Raw genomic sequence first — 18006 nt, 5'->3', positions numbered from 1 at the left:
ACTCCTGGGCTCAAGTGATCTTCCTCCTTTGGCCTCCTAAAGCGCTGGGATTACGGGCATGAGCCACCATGCCTGGCGGCAAACTGATTTTTCTTTGAATCCATATTCTGTAGCAAGAGCTTAATATGCGTTGATGTGAATCTGTACAACCACATGACAAGGAGTGGCTCTCTGTCTACACCTGAAGAAACCGAACATGAGCTTGCCCAAGGCCACGCAACACGTGCAAGACTCAGATGGTATTTGGGCATCTTACTGGGTTAACACTTTGTGTCTGGTAATGCTCAGAATGTAAGAGTTTGAGAGAGTCCTTGAAGAGAGGACAGATATTAAGTGTCTTTTTAGTCTCTTTTTCTTCTGAGAATGAAAGTAATGAGAAAATTAAGTTTCTAGATGAATGTTGCTCCACGTATTTCAAATTATTCAGAGTTAGTAAGGAAGGTTTCTGGCCCTCATTCCACACCTTTAGTTGAGAAATAGAGGTGGGCCCCAGGAATTTGCATTTTATTTTACTTTATTTTATTATTTTATTATTAATTTTGAGACGGAGTCTTACTCTGTCTCCCAGGCTGGAGTGCTGTGGCATGATCTTGGCTCACTGCAACCTCCGCCTCCCCGGTTCAAACAATTTTCTTGCCTCAGCCTCCCAAGTAGCTGGGACTACTGGTGCCTGCCACCATGCCTGGGTAACTTTTTTTGTATTTTTAGTAGAGACAGCCTTTTACCTTGTTGGCCAGGCTGGTCTCAAATTCCTGACCTTAAGTGATCCGCCCACAGCCTCCTGAAGTGCTGGGATTACAGGCATGAGCCACCATGCCCAGCCAGGAATTTGCATGTTAATAAGCGCCTTACTAATGACAAAGTTTGCAAATGTGTTTGAGACCCAGAAACTTAACAGGAGCAACCTAGAGACAGCCACTAAAATAAACAGAAAAGCATTGAAAAACAAGGCATTGTAATAGGCTGTAGGTGGTTTCTAATCTGAAAAACATTGAGTCACATGATTTGAGGAGAGTTTGTTGATTTCCCTCTGTCCCCAGTAATGCCCCGTGTTGAAAGCTGGCATACAGTAGGTCCTCAGTGAATGCATACTGACTGAGTGCATTCAGGTGTAACATGTAGTTAATTTGCAAAGGCAATGTTATGATTTCTGTTTTCCTTCCTTCCTTTCCAGATAAAGCTGTACACCAAGCATGGGACTTTGAAATACCAGACAGACTGTGCCCCTAATAATGGCTACTTTATGATCCCTTTGTATGATAAGGTAAGAGGGGACTGCTTGTCACTTCTGATGGGAAGTCACTAGTGTGCCTCACCAGGCTGCACTAACCATGCCCTTTCCTACACTAGCAAATGCTCGTCTGTTTTGTAAATTATTAGTGCAATATGGTAATCCTAGCCACATTCGGAGGGAGACGACTTACAAACTGCCTTGACGAATACAGTGGCTCTCTGTGTCTTTAGGGCCATTTGGCAATGTCTAGAGACGTTTTTGTTGTGACATCCGTGGCTGTGCGCTACAGTTACCCAGCGAGTAGTGGCCAGGTGTGGAGCTAAATGTGCTACAGTGCTGCCCACGACTGCCTAGATGTCAGTAGTGCCAGGGTTGGGAAACTCTGATTTCATGGAACCCGTTACTTGCAAGCAGCTTAAAGTGTTGTTAAAACAACTGTACAAGTAATACGTGAATTCATGAACTTTGTGAAAAAAAAGTCAAGGTCTTTAGAAGTATGTGAAATAAATTTGTACCCTTTTCCCTCCAATTTTACCTCCCTCTGTAGTGATAATGTCTTATACTCTGATAAAGGTTTTTTTTTTTTTTTTTTTCCTTCTTTTGAGATGGAGTCTCACTCTGTCGCCCAGGCTGGAGTGCGGTGGTGGGATCTTGGCTCACTCCAACCTCCACCTCCCAGGTTCAAGCCATTTTCCTTCCTCAGCCTCCCGGGTAGCTGGGATTACAGGCACCCGCCACCACGCCCAGCTAATGTTTTGTATTTTTAGTAGTGACGGGGTTTTGCCATGTTGTCCAGGCTGGTCTCGAACTCCTGACCTCAGGTGAACCACCTGCCTCAGCCTCCCAAAGTGCTGGGATTACAGGTGTGAGCCACTGTTTCTGGCCCTCTTATAAAATTTTGATGTGCATCCTAACAGATTGCTTTCTATTTATAGTTATTCAGATGTCCACGGATACACATGCATATGCATATATGGAAACACAAACAAGCACACATGCACATAGATGCGTATCCGCAAACACCTCTATCTATACAATCCCATCCTCCCACATACAAACCTTTTATTTGGAAATACAGATTCATAGGAAGTTGCAAAAATAGTCAATATACATAGTTTTGATTTTGATATATTTTTTAATACAAATGGAATCAAACAATAGGATTTATTCTGCAGTTTCATTTTCTGCCCTGTGTTAATGCTTTCAATACTAGAGGTACATTTGGTTTTTTCCTCTTGTATGCTTTGAACATTAGCATAGATAGATCTACTGCCTTTTTTTTTTTTTTTGAGACAGAGTCTCACTCTGTCGCCAGGCTCTGGAGTGCAGTGGCGCGATCTTCGCTCACTGCAACCTCTGCCTCCTGGGTTCCAGTGATTCTTCTGCCTCAGCCTCCCAAGTAGCTGGGATTACAGGCACCCACCACCACGCCCAGCTAATTTTTTTTGTATTTTTAGTAGAGATGGGGTTTCACCATGTTGCCCAGGCTGATCTTGAACTGCTGACCTCAGGTGATCTGCCCACCTCAGTCTCCCAGAGTGCTGGGATTACAGGCATGAGCCACCATGCTCGGCCTACTGCCTTCTTTTTAATTGCTGCGTAGTGTGTCAGAGTCAAACCCAAACTAATTTATTTAACTATTTGGACATATAGACTTTCCCCAATTTTAAAATAATGGTAATTTTAAAATAACACACCAGGAAATATTCTTGAACTTAACTCTTCATCCAGAATGCATAGGAGTGATTTCTAGAGATGGACTAGCTGGATCTGTCCTGAAATCTATTTAATTAATTTTTAAGTAGTATCAGTATCAGTCTCAAGAAACCAGGAGTCTGGATGTAGTAGCTCATGCCTGTAATCCTAGCACTTTGGGAGATTGAGGCAGGTGGATCGCCTGAGCTCAGGAGTGCGAGACCACCCTGGGCAACATGTGCAACCTCATCTCTACTAAAATGCAAAAAAATTAGCCGGGTGTCATGTGCATGCCTGTAGTCCCAGCTACTCAGGAGGCTGAGTCAGGAGAATCGCTTGAACCTAGGAGACGGAGGTTGCAGTGAGCCCAGATTGCACCACTTCACTCCAGCCTGGGCAACAGAGTGAGACCCCATCTCCAAAAAAAAAAAAAAAAAAAAGAAACCAGGGTTGATAAGTAACATCCAGTTTTATTTATTGAATTAATGAGTTAGTGTATTGTTTAGAGACAGGATCTCCCTCTGCTGCCCATGCTGGAGTGCGGTGGCATGATTATGGTTCACTGCAGCATTGACCTCCTGGGCTCAGGTGATCCTCCTGCCTCTGCCTCCTGAGTAGCTAAGACTATAGGCGCCTGCCACCACACCCAGCTAATTTTTTAAGAACATTTTTTGTACAGATGGGGTCTTGCTATGTTGCTTAGGCTGGTGTTGAACTCCTGGCCTCGAGTGACCCTCCCGCCTTGGCCTCCCACAATGTTGGGATTATAGGTGTGAGGTACTATGCCTGGCCAAATCTAGTTGTAAGAGGTGACTATAGTTCCTGAAGATACATGCTAACTTGTGCAACTGCAGGCATGTGAGCGCTTAATGGGAGACTCAATTAATAGAATTATAGTATGTTTAGTATTAAAAGACAGTGAGTGGCCGAACCTAGTGTCTTTAGAACTCACGAATGGGCTTCAGCACTGTCTTCTGATTGTTTAGATGAAAACTTCTGGTGTTCAGCTTCAGCTTGTAGCATCTGAAGAGAATCACAGTGCTCAGTACCATTTAGAAGAACAAGGCTTACTCTTAGAATTTCATTTCCGGTGTAAAAATTTTAGATTAAATGATAACACTAAACTAAATTAAGCCAGAGTCACAATTCTCATTTCTTGAAATTACGTTTTCTTTTTTTCCTTTTAGGGGGATTTCATTCTGAAGATTGAGCCTCCCCTAGGGTGGAGTTTTGGTAAGTTAACTGAATCACTAGACATTCTTTGTAAAAGATTACATGATATGCCAAATATTAATTTAGGCTAGCAGAGTGCATAAACTATTAAAATAATAAGTTTCAGTTTTAGGTGACAGTGTTGTCTTCCTTCTGTGAAATAGATCTGTTTTATTAACTAAAGCTATTTTAAACTAAGTCAACAACAGAAGGTCCTGAGGAGATTTATTTGTTGTTCTTTTTTCAGCCTGAAACAGAAATCTGTAAATATACTAAACATTCTAGAAACTGTGGTACGTGTGCCCAAGGAGAATGTATAAGAATGTTTATTGCAGCTTTGTTTGTAATAGCAAAATATTGTAAACAACTTAAATGCTTTTCAAGAGAAGAATGGATTGGGGTTCCTTCATACAGTAGGCTGCTGTATGTCAGCAGTAATGAATGAACCAGAGCTACATATATCAATGTGACTACATTTAAAAACAGAGTTGAAGGAAATATGATTTTAAATACTTGTTATAACATCATTTATGGATACAGTCTTTTTTTTTTTTTTTTTTTTAAGACGGAGTCTCGCTCTGTTGCCAAGACTGGAGTGCAGTGGCGTGATCTTGGCTCATTGCAACCTCGGCCTCCTGTGTCCAAGCGAGTCTCCTGCTTCAGTCTCCTGAGCAGCTGAATTACAGGGATGCACCACCACGCCCAGCTAATTTTTGTATTTTTAGTATATTTGGGATTTTGCCATGTTGGCCAGGCTGGTCTCGAACTCCTGGCCTCAAATGATCCACCAGCCTCGGGCTCTCAAAGTGGTGGGATTACAGGTGTAAACCAGTGCACTCAGCCAGATACAGTCTTTTGTTTTTTTTTTTTTGCGACAGGGTCTTGCTCTATTGCCAAGGCTAGAGTACAGTGACATATTCATGGCTCATTGTAGCCTCTGGTTCCTGGCCTTAAGTGATCCTTCCGCATTGGCCTCCCGAGGGTCTGAAACTGCAGGCATGTGCCACTGCACCTAGCTAAGGATACAGTCTTTTTTTTTTTTTTTTTCTGTGATGAAGTCTTGCTCTTGTTGCCCAGGCTGGAGTGCAATGGCACGATCTTGGCCCATTGCAACCTCCGCCTCTTGGGTTCAAGCGATTCTCCTGCCTCAGCCTCCTGAGCAGCTGGGGTTACAGGCGCCTGCCACCAAGCCCAGTTAATTTTTGTATTTTTATTAGAGACAGGGAGGATATAGTCTTATGTAGAAAAATTATGAAGACATACATGGGAATAGCAGACACTGTTCAAAATGATACTGACTTCTAGAGAAAGGGAGGAGGGGGACTTGGGGGTACGCCAGCATCTTGAATTGTGTTTTTTAAAATTTCTTTAGCTAGTTAGAAGGTATGTAAGTGTTCTTTAGCATATCTTTTTTTGTTTGACTGAAATAGTTTATAGTCAAAGATCAAAAAAGGAACTCCACCTAGTAGGTGAGGTTCTGTAATAGCCGTGAAAGACCAAATTAAAATAAGACTTAAGGGACATCTTGACATGTTAGCTTCTGTGTTAGTATTGAAGCTGTATCTCATTTTTGCTAAAGAAGCTTTGGAATCAGTATCTCAGCTTCTACTCTATAGGTTTTGTTACTCTTTTTACTCTCTGTGTTTTATGCATTTATAATTGATGATAGTTTCACACCTAGATGTCTCTTCTTACTGTTTATGGCTTTTGGTTTTGGGGGTTTTTCTCTTCTGCAGCAACATTTAAAAATATTTTATTCGAGGCTGGGCGCAGTTGCTTGTGCCTGTAAGTCCAGCACTTTGGGAGGCTGAGGTGGGCGGATTACTTGAGGTCAGGAGTTGGAGACCAGCCTGGCGCCAACATGGTGAAACCGCATCTCTACTAAAAATACAAAAAAATTAGCCGGGAATGGTGGCATGCACCTGTAATCCCAGCTACTCGGGAGGCTGAGGCAGGAGAATCGCTTGAACCTGGGAGGTGGAGGTAGCAGTGAGCCAAGATTGCACCACTGCACTTCAGCTTGGGTGACAGAGTGAGACTCCGTCTCAAAAAAAAAAAAGAAAATTCGAAATGAAAGAGCTTACACATTTATAAATAGAAAAGATTTTAAGGTTTACATTATATGTTAATTGTCTGCATAGAAGAATCTGAGTTTATTAATATGAGATTGGGATTTTCAAGTAAAGCATGTTGTTAGAAGTCAGGATAATGTTTATTCTCCTGGGGGGTTAGTGACCAGAAGCAAGTGTGAGGGGCGCTTCTGGCTTGCTGGTGCTATTCTGTTGGGTAACCAGTACCCAATTTGTGACAAGCCCTGTGCTGTGTGCTTAGAATATGTATACTTTTCTCTGTGCTTATTGTACCTTAAGAAAAATGTTAAAAAATATACACATATTATGAAAAGAACAACATAAGACAAATTAAACAGAGTTTAATTGAGCATAGAACAATTTGTCAATTGGGCAGCCCCCTGTGCCAGAATAGGTTTACAGCGACTGTGGCACTGTTGTGTGATTGGAAAGGGTTTACGGACAGAAAAAGAAAGTGACGGACAGAAAGCGGAAGTGAGGTACAGAAACAGTTGGATCGGTTACAGCTGGACATTTGTCTTATTTGAACATGGTTTGAACAGTTGGCCGCCTGTGAGTAGTTGAAGGATGGCTGGTTGAATTGGCTGAGACTTGGCAATATGCACAGAGAAACCTTTAGGCCAAACTTAAAATATGTAAGGAGGCAGCTTTAGGCTAATCTTCAGTTAACAGTATATATCATTAAAAATAGAAAAAAAGCAAAATATGCTCATTAAAAAACTGAAACATATAGAGGAGTATAAAGCAGTGGAAACAGAAATTTTGGAAGTTGGAAAAGTATACAAGTAAAATAGCACCGTATAGACAAAATCAGTATTATTTACATTTTGCCACATTTCCTTTCACTTCATTTTGGGCATTAAAAAATAATGATCAGCCAGGCGTGGTGGCTCATGCCTGTAATCCCAGCACTTTGGGAGGCTGAGGCGGGTGGATCACCTGAGGTCAGGAGTTCCAGACCAGCCTAGCCAACATGGTGAAACCCCATCTCTACTAAAAATACAAAAATTAGCCGGGCGTGGTGGCAAGCGCTTGTAATCCCCGCTACTTGGGAGGCTGAGGCAGGAGAATCTCTTGAACCCAGGAGGCAGAGGTTGGAGTGAGCCGAGGTTGTGCCATTGCACTCAAGCCTGTTTGACACAGTGAGGCTGTGTCTCAAAAAAAAGAAAAAAAAGTGATCATACTGAATAAGCAATTTTATAGATTACATTTCCCAGTTAATATCTTAGCTTCAGCCTGTCCTCATGTTGTTAGACACTTTGCAAGTATTTATTTTTCGCAAGTTAAAATCTTTTTCTGTTACAGGCAAGCACGACAGTGCGTGTAACCAACTCCAATGCCAATGCGGCCAGTCCCCTCATAGTTGCTGGCTACAATGTGTCTGGCTCTGTCCGAAGTGATGGGGAGCCCATGAAAGGGGTGAAGTTTCTTCTCTTTTCTTCTTTAGTAACTAAAGAGGTAAGCAAAGAAAAGAACAAGAGAGATGGTGTGAAGGGTAGGAGGGTGGGGGATTATAGACCAGAACGCAGGTCTGTTTTGATTTATCATTTTAACACTTAAGAATATCGTGTGTCTCAGGCCGGGTGTGGTGGCTCATGCCTGTAATCCCAGCACTTTTGGAGGCCAAGGTGGACGGATCACTTGAGGTCAGGAGTTTTAGACCAGCCTGGCCAACATTATGAAACCCTGTCTCTACTAAAAATACAAAAAAATTAGCCAGTCGTGTTGGCACATGCCTGTAGTCCCAGCTGCGTGGGAGGCTGAGGCAGTAGAATCGCTTGAACCCAGGAGGTGGAGGTTGCAGTGAGCTGAGATCATGCCACTGCACTCCAGCCTGGGTGACAGTGAGACTGTCTCAAAAAAAAAAAAAAAAAAAAAAATCAAGAGTATCATGTGTCTCTGTTGACTCACAAGACATTGCACATCTACACTGGGAGGCAGTGGTATGTGATGGAAAGTACACAGGCTTTGAAATCAGACCTGGGGTTAAACAAATCTCAGGTTTAAACAAATGCCTCTTCCTAGCTGTGCGACCCCGGGCCTGTCACATTACCTTCCTGAGCTTCCGTTTCCTTATTTGGAGAATGGTGGCCTATCATAAGGAAGGACAGTCATGTCATTTTTCCCGAGAAGGCTATGCCAGTTTTTAACTTTACAACTTGAATGTCAGGATTTTTGTTCCTTTTATCTGTATTAATGTGTCTTAGATTTCAGAAATACATATATTGACATGAAACTTAGAAAAATTTTCCTATGATGTGGCTAATTGATGGTATTCAGAACATGTAAATGGAAAAGGAAGTCTTGTCTTTTTTCCCCTCTGGCATAGGATGTCCTGGGCTGCAATGTCTCACCAGTGCCTGGGTTCCAGCCCCAAGACGAGAGTCTGGTGTATTTGTGCTACACGGTCTCCAAAGAAGATGGCTCATTCTCCTTCTATTCATTGCCAAGTGGGGGCTACACTGTGGTGAGTGAAGCAGATTTCCCTTCTGTTTATGTCTGGGACTCTCATGACACAGTAAAAGCCAATGCTGTTTGGGTGTTAAAGGAAAAGATGGTTGGCCTGCACTTCTCTGAACATGCTGTTAAGCAGTAACTTACTTGAGATGAGACACTCACCCCTTAGTAATAGCTACAAAAAGGGCAAGGCTTTCTCTTTTCAAATCTGCAACAGTTATGATGAATGTTTCTCTTGGTCTGTCTTGAATCCCTTGTCATTTGTGGGCTGCTAGATCGATTATTAATATTGCTGATTGATCATGTTAGTGGTTCTTAGTGATTAACAGACTCTTCCTTCCAGATTCCCTTCTATCGAGGTGAGAAGATTACCTTTGATGTGGCACCTTCCAGACTTGACTTCACAGTGGAGCATGACAGCCTGAAAATCGAGGTAAGGCTTTCCTGTCTTCTGGAGGGACAAGTGTTTGAGTTCCCATCCCTAGGCACAGGTGTTGCAAACATGTTTAAAAAAGAAATCAATTATTGTATCTGGAAGGGCTGTTGGAAAAAGTGCAATCTGGTATTGTATTCTTACACATGATGTCCTTATTGTAGAGAGGTGGATTCCTAGTTAAATCTACTCATTCAGTGAAATATATTTATTGAGTGCCAGTGACATACATTTCAGGCATCATTCCAGGACTGGGGATTCAGCAGTGACCAAAAGAGGCAAAAATTCTTGTCTCTGGGGACCTCTTTTTTTTTTTTTTGAGATAAGGTCTCACTGTGTGGCTCAGGCTGGAGTGCAGTGGTATGATCTCATTTCACTGCAACCATTGCCTCCAGGGCTGAAATGATCCTCCCATCTCAGCCTCTTGAGTAGCTGGGACCACAGGCGCATGCCACCATGCCCAGCTAATTTTTGTATTTTTCGTAGAGATGGGGTTTCACCATGTTGCCCAGGCTGTTCTCTAACTCCTGAGTTCAAGTGATCTGCCTGCCTCAGCTTCCCAAAGTGTTGGGAGTACAGGTGTGAGCCACCGCACCTGTCTAGACCTCATGTTTTAATGACAGGAAGGGTCAACACATGTATAGATGCATAAGTTAGAAAGTACAGTAGAAGGTGATAAGTGTTCTCTAGAAAAATAAAGGAAGAAAGGAGATCGTACAGTATCAGGGTGGAGACAGGGGTGGCAGTTGTACATAGGGTGTTTTTGGGAAGTCCTCCCTGTGAAGGTGACATTTGAGCAACAACCTGAAGGCAAAGAACGAGAGAACCATACTTCACTCCTGCAGGAAGAAGAGTGTGTAAGACTGAGGGAACGGCACGTGCAAAAGTCCTGAGGCAGGAGTGTGCTGAAGGGTTTGGGGCACCCCAAGGAGGCCGGGGTGGCTGGAGTGGAGGGAATGAGCAAGGAAGGAGGAGGCAGAAAGAGGTTCAGGGAGGTGACAGGGCAGATTGTGCAGGGCCTGGTGAGCCACTTTGCCTGTAACTCTGGGTGAGAATTGGTGCCCCCGGAAGGTTCCTAACAGAGGAGCAGCGTGATCCTTCTGGCAGCTGTGTTGAGGAGAGTTTGCAGGCTGTCAGGGTGGAAGTGGGAGACCAGTTGGGATGCCATGGCCGTAAACCAGGTGAGAACTGGCAGAGCTTGGACCATGTGATAGGAATGGGCAGTGTGATACGTGGCTTGATAAACTGCCTAGACCCTCACATAGATGGTAAATGTAGTTTTCATCTCACTTATGTCTCCTTTAATTACAGAAGTAGAAAATGGTTACTGTAGAAAATTGGCTAGCTAGAGCAAATCCCAAAAGAAAATAACAGCCTCTCCTAAGTGGACCGCCCAATGTTAGAGTTATTGAAGCAATTATATTTTAATCATTTTCTTTTAATACTACATTTGAAAATACTGTGTTAAAATTGCTTAAACTGGCAGAAGCGGGCTTTTAGGTCATATGCACGATGGGGTGCAGACTCTGCATTTTAAGATTCAGTGGAGTGTTTGACCGTTCTGCTGTACACTGGAGAGGAAAGAGGAGGGTAAGAAGATGAAGCCTTTACGTTGCTTCCTGTAGCTAGCAGAGAAGGATGGGGGCAGGTGAGCAGAGACAGCTATTCCCAGATTACAGCCAAATACGTATTTTGAAAATGATGAATGGAATTTCAGGGAATGGGGTCCTATAAGTTCCCTGAGGTCAGGAACCGTGAGTGTCTTATTCTTTACTGTTTTCCTAACATGTGATTTAGTGCCTGGCACATAGTAGGTGCCCAGCAAAAATATTTGTTGAGTACATATGTGAATTAATAAGTAGGTAATGCCTGGAATGAAACATGTCCTTTTGGAAAGATCAAGAAGGACTACCTGTCATATGAGACCATCACTAAGAAACCATTTGCTGAAAAAAAAGAAGGGCTGCCTGCATAAAAAGGAAGTCATTTAATTAATTAAAGCTTCATCTCAAATGCTGTCGCACACGTGCGTGCACACAGTCATTCATTCAGGAGTCAGTTATCGAGTGCCTGCTGTGTACCAGGTGACTAAGACAGAAAAGGTCCCTGTCTTCATGAGGTAACATGCTAGTGGGAGGGAGACAACAAAGAAATCGAGCAAGGACATATCAGATACTGGTAAGTTTGATGAAGATATTAAAATAGGTTAGCAGTGGTGACTTGGGGATACACAGATCAGGGCTGGAACTCAGTAACTGCAGAGAAAGCACAGGTTTGCTGCTCACAGGCGAGTGGGGCAGAGACACACGGAGCATGGGACCACGCGTGAGTCAGTGATGGGGGTGGAGGAGGGTGGTCTAGGTGGATTTCTTTTTTTTTTTTTGAGACAGAGTCTTGCTGTGTCACACAGGCTGGCACGATCTGGGCTCACTGCAACCTCCGCATCCCGAGTTCAAGCGATTCTCCTGCCTCAGCCTCCCGAGTAGCTGGGATTACAGGCGCCTGCCACCACACCTGGCTAATTTTTGTATTTTTAGTGGAGACAGGGCTTCACCATGTTGGCCAGGCTGGTCTTGAATTCCTGACCTCAAGTGATCTGCCTGCCTCGGCCTCCCAAAGTGCTGGGATTACAGGCGTGAACCACTGCGCCCGGCCTAGGTGGATTTCATAAGGACCTGTGTTCAGGCCATGGTGGAAAGACAGGAGGAGGCACGTGAGACCTTGCAGAGGTGGAATCCACAGGACTGATCTATGTTGGAGGAGCAGGGAGGGGGCGTCCAAAGTGATGCCGGGGTGTGCATGGGAGACCGGAGGAAGACATGGTTCACCAAAATGGGGGCATCTGGAGGGGAGGAGATGGCACAGGGGTAAGGGTGGGGGGCTTTTAGAAGCTTGAGTCAGAGACCTTTTAACTAGGGAAGTAAGTCTCTAGACCTTTTCTGTTCTGTTGTTTGACACTCAGTAGTGTGTTGGGAACACAACAGAGAAGACAGATGTGGGTAAGGTGAGAGAGAGCCCGGCTGGCACACAGGACCGGGGCATTGAGTGTTGTGAGGTGGGTGGCAGGAGCAGAGATAGTAGGTGACAGCTGGCGCAGCAGAAGGAGGCTTTGTGACTCTGGCGCAGGAGCACCTTTGAGCACCTTCTTCTTTGTTTTTTAGCCCATGTTCCACGTCATGGGATTCTCCGTCACCGGGAGGGTCTTCAACGGACGCGAAGGAGATGATGTTCCAGAAGCAGTAGTCACCCTGAATAACCAAATCAAAGGTGGGCTGACACAGGAGCCCCGGGCTGATGGCCAGTGCTCTTTTTGGATCACAGAGAGAAATGGACAGGAACTGATGACTATATGAAAACATGGCAGCTTTTGTCTCAAGTATTCTGGTGTACATGTAAGGATACGCTGTTGTTTTTGGTTTATCTCCTGTTTGTGTGTTTTTGTTTTACAGTTAAAAGCTGATGGCTCATTCCGCCTTGAGAACGTAACCACAGGGACATACACCATCCATGCTCAGAAAGAGCACCTCTACTTTGAAACGGTCACCATCAAAATTGCACCGAACACACCTCAGCTGGCTGACATTATTGCAACAGGGTAAGCTTATCTTGGATTTGGAAGCGCCAGTGTTTATGCTGGCAGCCAGTGTAGAACAAAATGACCTGTGATCTGTGTGTCTTTGCTGAGCTTAAGAACTTAAGAAAGATTAGTACTTTTTTTTTTTTTTTTTTTTGAGAGAGAGCGTCTTGCCCTGTTGCCCAGGCTGTAGTGCAGTGGTGCCATCTCGACTCACTGCAACCTCTGCCTCCCAGGTTCAAGCGATTCCCCTGCCTCAGCTTCCCAAGTAGCTGGGACTACAGGCATGCCCCACCACACCTAGCTAATTTTTGTATCTTTTAGTGGAGATGGGTTTCTATATGTTGCCAGCTTGTCTCAACTCCTACCTCAGGCTGTCTGCTGCTTTGGCTCCAAAGTGCTGGGATTACAGGTGTGAGACACTGCACCTGGCCAAGAAAGATTAGTTCTAAATCTGACAAACTGAAGGTCCTGACATGTCGGATTCTTAATGAAAAGTCCCTTGCTTCGAGTTAAGATGGGCTTGTGTAATTCAAAAATCTTTCATGTCTGACTTTCACGATCTTTCACAGGACCCCTCTTTGCTTAATCTTTGAGGGTTTTTGGAAGATGGTATCGTTGGTTGAGAAAGCTTATTGGAAGATGCTTCAGGTCATTGGCGTAGTTCTTCCTGCTTGTAGTTACGCATTATACTATAAGTACAGGCAGGGACATCTTGTGGTTGAATTCATGTGGTTTTACCATCATCTGAAGCAAGATTGTGTAGTGCCAAGAACGCGGGCTTTGGAGTCAGATCCCAGATCCACCTGCATGTAACCTGCAGAACAGCTTTAGACCTAACAGGTGCTCACAAAACAGTAGCTTAGAAGGAGAGTGCAGCGTCTGCTTGGGAGAAGCGCGGCATGAACAAAGTCAGGCAGTCTTAGCAGCATGAGGTGGCTGCGGTGTAAAGCTGGTGCTACTGGAGCAGAATACTGGCAGGTGAGGTGGTGATGAGGCAACCCATGCACCCCCACCCCCCGGGCATAGGCCTCCCACTGGGCCAACGGCCATGAGTGTTTGGCATTAAGATAACAAGCTTTGATCATTGTTTTCAATAGGGCATTCTGAAAACAATGGCATGGAGGAGAGTGGCTTTGAAGGGGACAGGAGTTGGGCACAGGAGGTCTGAAAGCAGAGACGACAAGGGCTTGCCTTGTGGGGAAGTCAGGGACAGACTGGTGAGATATTTAGAGTGCCCAGCTTGAGAGGTGTGATGGCTGGGGACAGAAAGAGAAGCCAGTTAGGTGATGAGGGTTCAGATTTGGCCACGCTGGTCTGTAGGACCACTAGGTGGAGCTCTTCAATAGGTGCTTGGATGGATGGTAAATCCTGAAGATTCGGCTGCAGGTGGTAGCCAGGACCTCAAATATGTATGTACAGGTAGAATTAGAAGACCAGTGGGCCACAAACAGAGTGCCAGGTGGCCCAAGGGGGACCTGGGGAGCATGAGGTCATAGGAGCTAAGAAAGTAAGTTTGGGGTAGGAGGTAGTGAGAACCAGAATGCATATGCTAGGTCAGGGATTGGGACTCTTTCTCTGTGGAGAGCCAGAGAATAAGTATTTTAGGCATCGTGAGCCATACGATCTCTAGGACAACAGCTGAGATAGACAATTTGTAAATGAATGGGCAGGGTGCAACACAACTACATTTTTGGACAGCACAATTTGCATTTCATATAATTTTTACATGTCGTGAAATATTATCTTCCTTTAATTTTTTTGTTTTAAATTTTAACCACTTAAGAATGTAAAACCCTTTTTCTTGGCTTAGTTCATACACAAACAGGAAGGGGGCCCTGACTTGGGCCTTGGGTCGTAGCTTGTTGATCCATGCTGGAGATAGTGAGCTCATATAGCTGGGCAGTCCCTTCACTCTGAAGAAATGACTGTTTTTCATGATTCCTAGATTTCACATACACAGTCTTCCAGCATTTCCTTGTGTTTTCCACTGTATTTTTTATTTGAGGCCGAGCGGTGGTTCCAACATTTAATGTATCCCTAATTGTCAGAATCCAACATTCTTGATTATGTCAAAAGTAACTAATTTTTTATCTAAAATGATTCTTGAAGATTCTTTAAAACGAACAGTTGAAAAGACAACTGTGACCCCCAGCTAGGATGTACTATTACACTTGAACACACCAACTGCTTCAGAAATGAAGACCAACACTCCAAGGATGATGGTCTTTGTAGAGGGGCCTCTCATGTGTTTTTCGAGGGATGCCTTGCAACACCTTACTCCTTATTTAGAATCTCAGATTGGAATCATTACCCTAATAGGGCTTTTCAGTTATAAGTTACATTTGTGGCTCCTGCCTCCCAAGGAGTTCAATTTTAGCATTGCATTTTTTAACTTAATTACCTTTTCTGTTCCAATCTCCCAGTTTGCTTTCATCCATGTGTTATATATAATCAATTATGAACTCTACTAATGGCAGCTCAAAAATGGCCACAATGCATGGCTTCTGGGACCCCCAGGCCAAAACGGGAGCTTCCCATTTCCTGGCTTTGCCCCTGGACCTTTCAAGATGGGCTGGGGCAGGGGACCCATGCGACTTATCCATTCAGGGCAGGGCTGAGAAGGGGGGAGAACCGCTCTGGCCCTGTGGGTCTCCATCACCCATTGGTGGAAGGCCCAAGCCCACAGCCTGGCCCAAGGAAGCCAAGAGACAAGACCAGAGCAGAGGGTCAACCCACCCATGCCTTTTCCAGTGCAGTGGCCCCTGCCCCTTGGGGGAGAGACAGTTTCCGTGGGCTCTCACCCATCAAATCAGCAGCTGCCCTTCCTCCCTGTGGAAGAGCAAATAACACAAAGGGAGAGGGCCAGGAAGGTTCCCTGTTACACTCTTCTCTCCACTAGGGCAAAGTGGGGTCCCTCCCCCTGTGGGAAACAGGGTAGGAGATTGCGTTCTCCTTGCTTCCACAGAACAGCGTGGTGTGTGGGTTGACAGCTGCCTTTGTGAGATGGTAGCTGGCTTCCTGCGAACATGTCCACATTGACAAGCCTTTGGAAGCCCTATCGGAAGCGTGATGGACTTTTCCAAGAAGGGCAGTGTCATCTTTACTAGGGATGAAAGAGTTGACCGCTGCTACCTTCACCTGTTCGTCTTCTTAGCCCATGAAAGGCACACAGAACAATAGGAAGAAGAAAATGACTTAATTCCACCAAAGTGTCATCCACATAGTGTTGACAGGTTCAGAGCTTATGCTACAAGTGATCCGAAGCCGGGAAAAGGGACTGGGATGTAGTATGGTTTCTAGTATGTCAGGCGTGTCTGCTTTGTGTGCCTGTGGGGAATTAGGCCAGAAAGACTTTTGTTCATACCCATGGGTCTGTTGAGGCTAATTTTTCCATCTGGATAGAACTGTGTTTACTTTACACAAGTTATTGGTGGATTTGTTGTGATTGTAAAATCGGCCTGGAAATGAACCTTTGGCCTCCAAAATCTCTTTAGCCTTGGTCTCAGATTAATGTTCTAGTGCCCTGTAGGTCAGGGGGAAGATCTTCTCGAATGCAGCCTCTAACATTCCATCCACGTTTCCGCAGGTGATGGTTCCTGAGGCAGAGACCAGAGCAGGGCTGACATTGAAACCCCAGACATTTCCCCTTACTGTGACCGACAGGCCCGTGATGGATGTGGCCTTTGTACAGTTCTTGGCATCAGTTTCTGGGAAAGTCTCTTGTTTGGGTAAGATATCACTGGAAAGTAAGAACACATAGTTTCAAAGAAGCCAGCTGGTAGGAGTGGGATTTGGGAAACTTTTCCTTTTGCCTTTGTTGTTTGGTACTGATCACCTGCGTGCGAGGGAGGCTTCTTGGAGTCAAGTGGATGCATGTTAGCTTGAAAGAAGCACCCCCTCCGCCTCCGGCCGTTGCCTCTTAGGAGCTCAGCAGTAGCAAGAAGCTATTACATAGGGTTAGGATTCGAACCTGTGCTGAAGCCTTGTGAGGGGTCACATGGGGCCCTCCCTTCTTTTTCCTGCAGACACCTGCGGTGACTTGCTGGTGACTCTACAGTCCCTGAGCCGCCAGGGTGAGAAGCGGAGCCTCCAGCTCTCTGGCAAGGTCAACTCCGTGACTTTCACCTTTGACAACGTGCTCCCTGGAAAATACAAAAGTAAGAATTGGAATGCAACATCCTGTGGCCCTCACACACTTCCTGTCTTTGTAAACTTTCTAAAACCCAGGTCTCAAATTGTATCACGACCATGTACCTTTCCTTGTTTTAAGTCGTCTTTGCCTCGTAACCTTGACTGCGTTATTTAGCGTTGGACAAGCATGGAGGAGTGCAGCCCTGAGGTGACCGCCACCTTGTCCGCACAGCCCACTGGCTGCTTCTGTTAAGGGAGGGTGCCCCGAAGTACGGTGTTTTATTTCTAAAGGCCAGAAAAAGGAGTGTGAAATAGTTCCACTGATGTGTTCTACTAATTTAGCAGTACTGGTGCTGAGTACTGACCATGGCAAGGTACTTGACCTCCCCGAAACTCAGTTTTCCCATCTGTAAAATAGACGTAATGGAACCTTTCTGCAGAATATAAGACTAAAAGAAGTAAAGTTTATGAAGCCCATTGTGCAGACAGCCAGCTAAGTAGCTGGTGCCCACAAGTGTTACTTCCTTTTTCCTTGCCCTTCTCAAGAAGCCACTTCTTGCCTGTATATCTGCTTTTTCAGAAATCAGCTTGGAGCTGCTATCTGTGGTTAGCTTATAAAACAGACTGCTTTTTCTGGAATTATATTAATATTTTCTGTTATGGCAGGGCTTGGCAGACTAAAAAACTGCCTATTTTTATAAGCATAGTTTCCTTAGAACACGGCCTTGCCCATTTGTTTATGGATTCTCTATGGCTGCTCGTGTGTAACAGCGGCCAAGTCGAGTGGTTGAGACGGACAAAGCATGTGGGCTGCAAAGCAGAAAAGACTTACAGAAAAAGTTTGTGGATCCCTGAATACCTTATTTGCAGCCTGATCTTACAGGCCCCATTGGATTTGTTTCTTGATGTAATGGTGTTGGTTCCAGTTTTTCTTTCTTTTTTTTTTGAAATTTAGCCTTGCTCTGTCACCCAGGCTGGAGTGCAGTGGTGCGACCTTGGCTCACTGCAACCTCTCTGCCTTCCGGGTGCAGGAGATTCTCTTGCCTCAGCCTCCCGAGTAGCTGGGATTACACGCATGCACCACCATGCCTGGATAACTTTTGTATTTTTAGTAGAGATGGGGTTTTGCTATATTGGTCAGGCTGGTCTTGAACTCCTGGCCTCAAGCCATCCACCT

General features: G+C 44.8%; 1 protein-coding gene and 1 long non-coding RNA gene across 2 annotated transcripts in view; both read left to right on the top strand.

The window, feature by feature from the left end:
- The window catches only part of LOC115831180 (nodal modulator 3-like), an 87901-nt gene that overhangs the window by 57124 nt on the left and 12771 nt on the right, over nt 1-18006 (top strand). The window contains 2 exon segments of the mRNA XM_030798037.1: nt 16285-16426; nt 16724-16855. Of these exon segments, the coding sequence (XP_030653897.1) occupies nt 16285-16426; nt 16724-16855 (274 nt within the window).
- LOC115831185 lies at nt 1220-9044 on the top strand. The gene is made up of 5 exons (XR_004026690.1): nt 1220-1264; nt 4117-4162; nt 7537-7689; nt 8561-8698; nt 9032-9044. It is a non-coding gene; the product is annotated as an uncharacterized LOC115831185 (long non-coding RNA).

This window comes from Nomascus leucogenys, chromosome 18 (genome assembly GCF_006542625.1).
Source record: "Nomascus leucogenys isolate Asia chromosome 18, Asia_NLE_v1, whole genome shotgun sequence".
NCBI classification, from domain to species: Eukaryota; Metazoa; Chordata; class Mammalia; order Primates; family Hylobatidae; genus Nomascus; species Nomascus leucogenys.
This window is presented reverse-complemented; position numbering and strand designations above follow the sequence as displayed.